Raw genomic sequence first — 10,151 nt, forward strand, 5'->3', positions numbered from 1 at the left:
CAACAATGTTATTTTAGAAAAAAATAAAAATAAAACGACATTATTTGCACACGAGAAGAAGTTGATATTTGCCTTGAACATTAATCCTTTACTATCAATTCACGTTATAATTTTCGTTTATTTCTCATTACTTTCTCCGGTACTATTTCCAAAAGTTGTAGACAACAATTTTAAAACATTTTAACACAAAAATAAGAAAAAAGAAAGAAAATATTAGGTGTACATTAAAATCAATAAATATAAAATATATATTAAAAATAAGTTAAATAATACAAATATTTATATATAAATATATAATAACTGATTTCAGTAATTTTAACTTTGGATTTTTGAAAACCGAAAAGTCCTAAAACCCCAAATAGTGGAAGTCCTTACTCCATAGTCCATATATAAGCTTACAAAGTACAAACAAAACAAACAGAAAGTGGAGGGAAAAAACAGATTGAAACAAATTTATCTGGAAGGCAAAGCAAAGCGTAAATGAAATTATGAAAATATGAAAGTGATACATTTTTCACATGATCATCAAATCGCAATTCCTTTATACAAGATTATCACGCATAAGAGCATCATGCTGCTGCTGCTTCTCCGTTTGTTCCTCCCAACAACCATGCCTTGGCGCCTTCGATTCACATTCCTTCGCCAGCACCCTCCAACGAACCATCCAAGACGGCGACACCGATGCCGGCAAGCGCCTCCACTGCCACGCTCTCAAGCGAGGCCCGTGTTTGGACTTATTCGCTCAGAACATTCTACTAAACTCTTATGTGCAATCTGATTCACTGGACGATGCCTTGAAACTGTTCGATGAAATGCCGCTTAGAAACACCATCTCTTATATCACCTTGGCACAGGGCTTCTCCCGCTCCCAGCAGTTCCACCATGCTCTTCACTTGATTCGCAGGTAAAGTTTGAATCTTTCAGGGGTTCTTGCTTCTCTTGATTGTTCTCTTATCTGTATGCTTTTTTTTTTTTTTTGTTCCAGCACAGGTTGTTTAGAGAAGGACATGAGCTAAACCAGTTTGTTTTTACTACTATTCTTAAGTTGCTTGTGAGCATGGATTGGACTCCTATGTGCTGCAGTGTCCATGCGTGTGTTTATAAGCTTGGACATCACACTGATGCGTTTGTTGGGACCGCCCTTATTGATGCCTACTCTGTTTGTGGAAATGTTGAGGTTGCTCGTCAAGTTTTTGATGGCATTTGTTGTAAGGACATGGTATCGTGGACTGGGATGATCTCTTGCTATGCTGAGAATCACTTCTACGAGGATTCGTTGCAGCTTTTTTGTCAGATGAGGAGTATGGGGTACAATCCAAACAATTTCACCATTTCAGGTGCTCTCAAGTCCTGTCTTGGTCTGGAAGCTTATGATGTGGGGAAAAGTGTTCATGGAAGTGCTTTAAAAACTTGCTATGATCGGGATATTTATGTTGGTACTGCATTGCTTGAATTGTATGCTAAGTCAGGAGAGATTGTTGAAGCACAGCGATTTTTTGAAGAAATGCCAAAAAATGATCTTATTCCATGGAGTCTGATGATAGCGCGGTATGCTCAGAGCGACAAAAGTTGGGAAGCTTTGGAGTTATTTCGTCGTATGAGGCAAGCATCTGTTGTCCCTAACAATTTTACATTCGCCAGTGTGCTCCAAGCTTGTGCCTCTTTGGTCCTGCTCAATATGGGAAAGCAAATCCATTCTTATGTACTGAAAGTTGGTCTTCTCTTGAATGTGTTTGTCTCAAATTCCCTCATGGATGTTTATGCCAAGTGTGGTCAAATTGAGAACTCGATAAAGTTATTTGTGGAATCGCCAGAGCACAATGATGTTACATGGAACACCATAATTGTTGGTTATGTTCAATCCGGGGAGGCAGAGAAAGCAATGAATATATTTATACGCATGCTTGAATATGATGTGCAGCCAACTGAAGTGACATACTCAAGTGTTCTCCGTGCCTGTGCTAGTTTAGCAGCACTAGAGCCAGGGCTACAGGTTCACTCCTTAATTATCAAAACCACATATAACAAGGATACTGTAGTTGCAAATTCTTTGATAGATATGTATGCAAAATGCGGAAGAATTACTGATGCTCGAGTGATATTTGATAAGATGAATAAACAAGATGAAGTGTCATGGAATGCTATGATCTGTGGATATTCCATGCATGGCTTGGGTGTGGAGGCTCTAAATTTATTTGACATGATGCAGCAGTCCAATTCAAAACCTAATAAATTAACCTTTGTTGGTGTGCTCTCTGCATGTAGCAATGCAGGATTGTTAGAAAGGGGCCAAGCTCTCTTTAAGTCCATGTTAAAGGACTACGGCATTGAGCCGTGTATAGAACATTATACTTGCATGGTTTGGCTTCTTGGAAGATTAGGCCAATTTGATGAAGCAGCGAAGCTCATCGGAGAAATTCCGTATGATCCTAGTGTTATGGTGTGGCGTGCACTGCTTGGTGCATGTGTTATTCATAAGAATATTGATCTCGGAAGTGTCTGTGCCCAGCGCGTACTTGAGATGGAGCCCGATGATGATGCCACCCATGTGCTGCTGTCAAACATGTATGCCACTGCAAAGAGATGGGACAAAGTTGCTTCGGTTAGGAAATGTATGCAAAAGAGAAGAGTGAAGAAGGAACCAGGCTTAAGCTGGGTTGAGAACCAAGGTGTGGTACATTATTTTACTGTGGGGGATACTTCTCATCCAGAGAATAAAGTAATATATGAAATGCTTGAATGGTTAAAGAAGAAAACCAGGGAAGCAGGATATATTCCTGATTGCAATGCTGTTTTGCTTGATGTGGAGGATGCCGAAAAGGAACGTCTATTGTGGGTGCATAGCGAAAGACTAGCACTGGCGTATGGTCTGCTTCGAATTCCACCGGCGAGTTCTGTACGTATCATTAAGAATCTCCGGATATGCACAGATTGTCATACTGTCATAAAGGTCATATCAAAATTTGTGCAGAGAGAAATTGTTGTTAGAGATATAAACCGGTTTCATCATTTTCGGAATGGGATTTGCTCATGTGGTGATTACTGGTAATTGTTGAAGTAAAATAGGTAATTAGGTATTGCTTCTTTTGGTAACTGTATTATTGTGAATCATCTCCCAGAATAGTTAGGTAATTACACTTTCTCTTACATGTATTTGCCTATTTTCATCTCGATTTGAAAAGTATACACTTCAATTCTTCAAATATGATTTCTTATAATGATTGTTGTAGAAGAAAACAAGACTAATAAGTACAGATTTTGACTTTGGAACAAAAAGTTATAATAGTCTTGTAACATTTAACTAGCTCTTCAAAAGAGTAATAAATTTGAGTTTATAATTTTTTGCTCTCATTGAACATTTTTTTAACCTAAACCTTTAATTTGGCACCGTTTTTATCAGCTTCGGTGCTTGTATCATATTGAATTTTCCTACTTAAACAATAATAAGCTTGGATGTTTCACAAAAAGAAAAAAGAAAATTGTTAAGAATATGTTTAGATTTTGTTTTTTATTTTTATTTTTTAAAAATAATTTTTATTTTTCAATTTTTTATATTTAATTTTTTTAAAAGATACTTTATTTCTAAATGTTGAAAATAATAAAAATATGTTTAGATGATCTATTTTTAAAATGTATTTTTTAATATTTTAAAATATAAAATTATATTTTTACTAAATGTACGTTTTTAATTATTTAATTTTTTTATTAAGTTAACAATTTATTTTTATATAATATCAAATATAAAATATATTTGTTGAATTTATAGTCAATTTAATTCTAAAATTTATAGTTCTAAAATTTAGGATTGAACAAATATATTTATTAAATTTTTTTATTTAGTACTGAATACTACTACTTGAATTAAAAAAGTTATGATAAATAAAAGTTAACGATTTATTTTTATATTATTAAACTACTCTTTCAATTTAACTCGTGACAACAGTAAAAAAATCTCACAAACTACAAATTTAACCCAACAAAATATACAAATTCAATTTTAATTTAGTCTTTATAATTATTTTATCTTTATCTCATTTTTATTTGTTTTTATTTTTTATAGATCAATATCCTATATATATTTAATTTTACCTTTATAATTCACAATTTCAATCGATCAAGAATCAATTAAATTTCTTCGTCTTTTCTTTTCTTTCCTTATTCTTTCACAATTTTATTATTCTTTTCTTTCCTCCATTCTTTTCACCCCTATTTTCCTCCTCCTCCCGCCCTTGCTCCCCAAACCCTAAATCTCTAAACCCAATTTCTGAATCGATAGATTGATCGATTAATCGAACGGTCCTGCTTGAGCGTTTTTTGATCGGAAGACGCGAAGATGGTTCTCGCACAGCTCGGGGGGAGCATCTCGCGTGCTCTCCAGCAGATGAGCAATGCGACGGTGATCGACGAGAAGGTTCTGAAAGAGTGCCTCAACGAGATCACGCGAGCTCTTGTCCAGGCCGATGTTCAATTCAAGCTGGTGTGCGACATGCAGACCAACATCAAGAAGATTGTCAACCTCGAAGATCTCGCCGCTGGTCACGACAAGCGCAAAATCATCCAACAAGCTGTGTTTAAAGAACTATGTAAAATTCTGGATGCTGGGAAGCCTTCTTTCACTCCAAAAAAGGGGAAGCCAAGTGTCGTCATGTTTGTTGGTTTACAAGGATCTGGAAAAACCACAACTTGTACAAAGTATGCGTATTATCATCAGAAGAAGGGCTGGAAGCCAGCACTTGTATGTGCAGATACATTCAGAGCTGGTGCATTTGATCAATTGAAGCAAAATGCCACTAAAGCTAAGATCCCTTTCTATGGAAGTTACATGGAGTCAGATCCTGTGAAAATTGCTGTGGACGGTGTAGAAAGATTCAAAAAAGAAAACTGTGATCTCATAATCGTTGATACCAGTGGACGGCACAAACAAGAAGCTGCTCTTTTTGAAGAAATGCGTCAAGTTTCAGAAGCAACGAAACCAGATCTTGTCATATTTGTTATGGATAGCAGTATTGGTCAGGCTGCTTTTGATCAGGCTCAAGCGTTTAAGCAGAGTGTTGCAGTTGGAGCTGTAATTGTTACTAAAATGGATGGCCATGCAAAGGGTGGTGGTGCTCTTAGTGCTGTTGCGGCAACAAAGAGTCCTGTCATATTCATTGGAACGGGAGAACACATGGATGAGTTTGAAGTTTTTGATGTTAAACCTTTTGTAAGCCGACTGTTAGGCATGGGTGATTGGTCTGGGTTTATGGACAAAATTCATGAAGTCGTTCCTATGGATCAACAGCCAGAACTGCTTCAAAAGCTGTCTGAAGGAAACTTCACCTTGAGGATTATGTATGAGCAGTTCCAACGCATACTTAAAATGGGCCCTATCAGCCAGGTGTTTTCCATGCTTCCAGAATTTAGTGCTGAATTAATGCCAAAAGGCCGTGAGAAAGAAAGCCAGGCAAAAATTAAGCGTAACATGACAATGATGGACTCAATGACAAATGAAGAGTTGGACAGTTCAAACCCAAAGATCATGAATGAATCTCGGATAATGCGAATTGCTCGGGGCTCTGGTCGTCAAGTAAGGGAAGTAATGGAGATGTTGGAAGGATACAAGCGTCTTGCAAAAATCTGGAGCAAAATGAAAGGGCTTAAATTCCCAAAGAAGGGTGACATGAGTGCCCTATCTCGAAATATGAATGCCCAACAAATGGGCAAAGTCCTCCCTCCTCAGACGCTGCAGCAAATAGGTGGCATGGGCGGGCTACAGAGGTTGATGAAGCAGATGGGATCTGCAAAAGACATGATGGGAATGTTTGGTGGTGGCAATTAGTTTAATGAACCTGGCCTTATGCTCTGTTTAGTGGATTTCTGAATGTGGATTGAAATTAAATTGTTAGATTTTGTGTTGTTAAAACTCTTCTGCTGCTCTTTTTAATTTCTGAGGAAGTGGTGAAGTGGAGAAGAAGGAATAACAGTGGTCGTCGTCTGGTGGCCGTCCTGCTCGCCGTTGTCTACTCGCTGTCGCGCTCAACTGCTCAGATCGAAGGTCGGTGCACATTGCTAGTGCTTGTTCTTCTTTTTTTTGTGCTCTGTTCAGAAGTGAGAACGAAGGGTTTAGGATTTTACTACTGTTAATGCTATTGTTGAATGATTAACTCTGCTGCTACTGCTGGGTTGTACTCTGTTTGGTTGTTTTTTTTATGCTGTATTGGAAAAAAATTATGCTTAAACTTTAATAATTCTTTGTTAATTTATGTTAAAATTTTGATCAATCTGCTGTCTGCTGAAAATGTTACTAATCTTTGTTAAAATTATGGTGAGGTGTGAGCTTTTATTTGTTCAATGTAATCACTTTGTTAAAATGATACTAAAGCATGAGCTTTTATCTGAATGATCGAGTCTTCTCTATTGTATTGAACTGAATTTATTTATTAAATTTTTTAGTTAAATTTCACTAAGTTGTATCTTGTTTTGAACTGATTAAAATGAATGATGGAATTTTTATTGTTGAATTTTTGTTGTTAAATCTTGTTTCCATTGAAAAAAAAAACTAAAAGGAGAAGAAAGCTTCCACAAACTATAGAATATTAAGTTAATTCCCACAAAAAAACATAAGCAAATGTCATGAGTTATGCAAAATATATAGACTGTTAATAACCAGTAGCATAAACAACTTACATGAATTCCATGTATTGAAGTTTATTAATGATCATGTTTCACAGCAATAGCATAAGCAAATGTCAATGCTTCTACAAATTATAAACTGTTAATATCTATTTTTGTATAATTGTTCTCTCTGTTTTAGATGTTGAGTATTGCTAATTTCCAAAATGTCAGTGCTCAACCCCCTGCATATTTGGTCTATGTTCACTTATCTTTTCAATCATTTGGTTGCCAAAGAATCAAGGAGTTTTAATTTTTATTTGTTTTTTTAATGAGCTTCAAGTCAATAAAATTATTGAATGTCACCTCTATGATGTATTGCACATAAGATGCTTTTCCATTAAAATTTAGCCTTATATAAAGGACATATATATTTGGTAACAATTGTAATCGAGAACTTTCAACTGGTACTTTCTCATGTTTTTAGAGTTTTGCATATTTTTAATGGAGCTTTCTTCAGTGGGGAAAGAATAATCTGGACCTTGAAGGACCAGGTTATAAATTTAAATAATAAAAAATGCATGGGTTGGTTCACAAATAAAGCAGAATAACGGTTGAGAGGAATTTGAAAAAAGTTTAGAATTTCTTATTACAAGAAAGCACCAACGGCGCGTCATGGTGGAGGAGATCTGCACGGTGTCATCGCTGCGTCGTCTTCTCCGGCAAGTTCTGCCGCTTGTTCTGCTTTTGCTCCGGCGGATGTGAAGCACTCGGAGCACAGTTTGGGCGTGGACTCAGTGCCGCTGGCTGAGGAGATCTGAGAGAAGAGCAAAACAGAGAGATTCAGAGAGGAGAGAGAGCTCGCCTCGCCGTCGTCGTTGCCGTCGCCACCGCAGTTCATCGCCTCTCCAGATCTGGTCGCAACGCCCAAGCCTCTGAGGATGTTCCATTACGACCTCCTCGACGAGACGCAGAACAAGCTCGATTACATCCTCTCTCTCTCACTGTCGAGAACTTCCTCGAGTGCCGTCTCCATATTCTCGTCTTCAAGTCCGGCATGGCCAAGTCCATCTATCAGTGCATATTAGGTCTTTTTACATCTTTTCACATTTTTCCTCAATTTAGGGTTTTTAAATTCTTAATTTTTTATCACTCATGTTTCTTTGTTTTTTTGTGCTTACTTTAAAGTTTAGAATCTAATTTCTTAAATATTCAAGTAGCTCAAAATTATAGTCTGATCTCTTTGTTGGTTTCTAGGCTTTTGATAAATTATTTAATTATGTATCTAGCTTGGTTCAAATGATTGTAGATGAAGGATGATTTCAAGAAGTGACACAAATTTTACTCTGAGCAGCATTTTCACAGGCCACAGAGGAGGTTCATTGAACTGGAGGCTCTGGAGAAAATCATACGGGAAAGAATAGGTTTGTTATTTGCTTTGGACATCTAAATTAAAGCAATATAGTTTTACTAAAGATACTGAATTAGACATGCTTTGGACATCTCACATGTTTATTCAGATTGAGAATTGCTAGTGAAAATGAAATCAGTAAACCTTGTCCCCAACCTGATTTATTCAGATTAGAGCATTCATTCAAGTCTTGTGTGTTGTGTTTTGATTCTTCCATATTCAATAACCTCTCTGATTTGAACCTGGTAATTGTGAAAAAGGGTGACAATGATTTATCAGGCCTGATAAACATTGAAAAGGGTTACGATTCTCGAGCAGTGTGTTCAGGATGGCAGAACTCTTAGCTACGAACTCTTGATCTAGCTGTAAAATGCGATTCAAATGTTATAAGATAGTAAGACACTATGTTTTTTCTGGGTTGAGTTTTGGGATCTTTGTGAAAATGAACCGTGTTTGCAGGTATCATTTTGGATGTCTGAGAAAGGATACTCTACCCATTATGCAACTTGAAGAGGTATTGCTTCTGTTGGTAGTGAAGTTTCGTTGTTGATTATCTGTGTTTTATTTGGATTACACTGAGTTCTTGGACTTTCTTTCCTTATTAGATTAAAGCTGTTGTTTCTGCGCTATAGAACACACAAGGCTTGAACTGGCCTAGTTCTTTCGAGCAACAAAGACAGAGAACAGGAGACCTAGACTTGCTTGATTGGCTTAAAGCCATGTTTGGTTTCCAGGCATGTATTTTGACCAACACGCAATGCTAGAGGAGAATGATTTATTATTCATTACATTTTTTTTTTTTTTTGTATAATCTGCTTAAATTTTTATTGCATATGGTAAATTTGTGTGCAGAGGGACAACGTCAGGAATCAGAGAGAGCATTTGATTCTGCTTCTTGCTAATTCTCATATAAGGCTACACCCTAAACCTGAGCCTCTAAACATGGCACGTACCTGTCTTGCATTTGGCTTTGGCCTATAGTTTTTATTCTGCTGTTTCTTTCTATTAATTTATTTTTATTTTTATTTGTATTTTATTTTATTTGAATGAATTGCAGCTTGATGATCGTGCTGTTGATGAAGTGATGAAAAAGCTTTTTAAGAATTATAAAAAATGGTGCAAATTCTTGGGACGAAAACATAGTTTACGGTGAGGCATAACAGTATATGCATCAGTGAACACTTGTGCTTCTTTTATTAGCTCATAAAATTTAATGGTCACTTTTATAATGTTCTCTTATATAGACTTCCTCAAGGTCAGCAAGAGGTGCAACAGAGGAAGTTGCTTTATATGGGCTTGTACCTTCTCATCTGGGGTGAGGCGTCTAATGTTTGCTTCATGCCTGAGTGCCTATGCTACATATTTCACAACGTGAGTGTACAAATTAATCTGCGCATGGTTCATTTTGTTTGTGCTTGAATCTCATGTAAATGTGCTATATTCTTGCTTGGATATATTCCACAAAAAAAAATTTTCGATGGCTGTTCGATGTATGAAAGAGGCAGTTTCTATCTGTGAAGTGGGGTGTAAGTGGAGGCTACTACTGAAATCCTTAGCTGCCATTTTTCAGTACTTGAAATTTAATGGAGATATGGAGGAGACAGAGGATTCGATAAGGTTACTCAGCAGCAAGATTATTGTCTCCCTGAATCAAATGTGCCTGCAATTGATGTGCTGGGAGGCGATTCACATAAACAAATTGGTGAAATTTCAGAGCCAGAGGAAGATGGGAACACAAACAACCCTGACTTCAAGCCCGAAGGTGTTGGGGTGTTCGAGGTCATCTTAATTGAGCTAGTCACAATACTGCAGGTCCGATGTCACGACGAAGCTTGAAGCTGATCAATCTTGCTATTTTTTTTTAATTAATCAGACTAGTATTTTGTGGATTATGTTGGTATATAAATTTTTAGGAATTCCGTTATCTGATGTACTCATTCTATTCAAACAAGACACTATGATTTTTGAAGCACTATTACTATTAAGGGTGAGTTTGGCAAACACGTTGAGATGTTTGGCAACTTTACTTTTTTTTTTTCTCTGAACTGTAGATATAATTTTGTATCCTAAAAGCGCGTTCACTTGACGCAAGAAATTGTAGCTTTTGCACACTTGACGTGTGTTTAGGTTTGTTGTTGATCATTATTGG

At 36.7% G+C, this 10,151-nt stretch overlaps 2 protein-coding genes and 1 pseudogene across 4 annotated transcripts; all 3 read left to right on the top strand.

Annotated features, from left to right (window-relative positions):
• The first annotated feature begins 384 nt into the window (after window positions 1-384).
• On the top strand, window positions 385-3,203 carry LOC107635479 (Tetratricopeptide repeat (TPR)-like superfamily protein). Of its 2 annotated transcripts, none has more exons than XM_021122091.2 (2): window positions 385-904; window positions 986-3,203. In XM_021122091.2, the coding sequence occupies exon 2, from the start codon at window positions 1,058-1,060 to the stop codon at window positions 3,047-3,049; it is 1,992 nt and encodes a 663-aa protein (XP_020977750.1). In that variant the 5' UTR covers window positions 385-904; window positions 986-1,057; the 3' UTR covers window positions 3,050-3,203. The 2 variants fall into 2 exon arrangements, with proteins under 2 accessions (XP_020977750.1, XP_016194443.1); XM_016338957.3 differs by having other exon boundaries at window positions 991-3,203.
• Window positions 3,204-4,125: 922 nt separating this feature from the next.
• LOC148569522 (signal recognition particle subunit SRP54 2 pseudogene) lies at window positions 4,126-6,260 on the top strand (annotated as a pseudogene). Its single transcript, XR_015880893.1, has one exon. The product of XR_015880893.1 is annotated as a signal recognition particle subunit SRP54 2 pseudogene (transcript).
• Window positions 6,261-7,242: 982 nt separating this feature from the next.
• On the top strand, window positions 7,243-10,003 carry LOC107635481 (callose synthase 5). Its single transcript, XM_021122099.2, has 7 exons — window positions 7,243-7,679; window positions 7,946-8,516; window positions 8,635-8,736; window positions 8,855-8,947; window positions 9,060-9,151; window positions 9,247-9,373; window positions 9,573-10,003. Exons 2-7 carry the CDS (start codon window positions 8,373-8,375, stop codon window positions 9,789-9,791), a joined length of 777 nt encoding a protein of 258 aa, XP_020977758.1. The 5' UTR covers window positions 7,243-7,679; window positions 7,946-8,372; the 3' UTR covers window positions 9,792-10,003.
• The last annotated feature ends 148 nt before the right edge of the window (window positions 10,004-10,151 follow it).

The sequence above is a fragment of the Arachis ipaensis genome, chromosome B4 (assembly GCF_059453495.1).
Source record: "Arachis ipaensis isolate K30076 ecotype BB chromosome B4, ASM5945349v1, whole genome shotgun sequence".
In the NCBI taxonomy this organism is placed as follows: domain Eukaryota; kingdom Viridiplantae; phylum Streptophyta; class Magnoliopsida; order Fabales; family Fabaceae; genus Arachis; species Arachis ipaensis.

What these genes read in the sequence shown, in the direction of transcription:
- LOC107635479 (XM_016338957.3), top strand. Translation starts at nt 519, where the DNA reads ATGATCATCAAATCGCAATTCCTTTATACAAGATTATCACGCATAAGA. An exon ending in GCTCTTCACTTGATTCGCAG is followed by an intron (nt 905 to 990) that starts GTAAAGTTTGAA and finishes GTTCCAGCACAG; the next exon opens with GTTGTTTAGAGAAGGACATG.
- LOC107635481 (XM_021122099.2), top strand. Translation starts at nt 8,373, where the DNA reads ATGCGATTCAAATGTTATAAGATAGTAAGACACTATGTTTTTTCTGGG. An exon ending in CCATTATGCAACTTGAAGAG is followed by an intron (nt 8,517 to 8,634) that starts GTATTGCTTCTG and finishes TCTGCGCTATAG; the next exon opens with AACACACAAGGCTTGAACTG. An exon ending in GGACGAAAACATAGTTTACG is followed by an intron (nt 9,152 to 9,246) that starts GTGAGGCATAAC and finishes TCTCTTATATAG; the next exon opens with ACTTCCTCAAGGTCAGCAAG.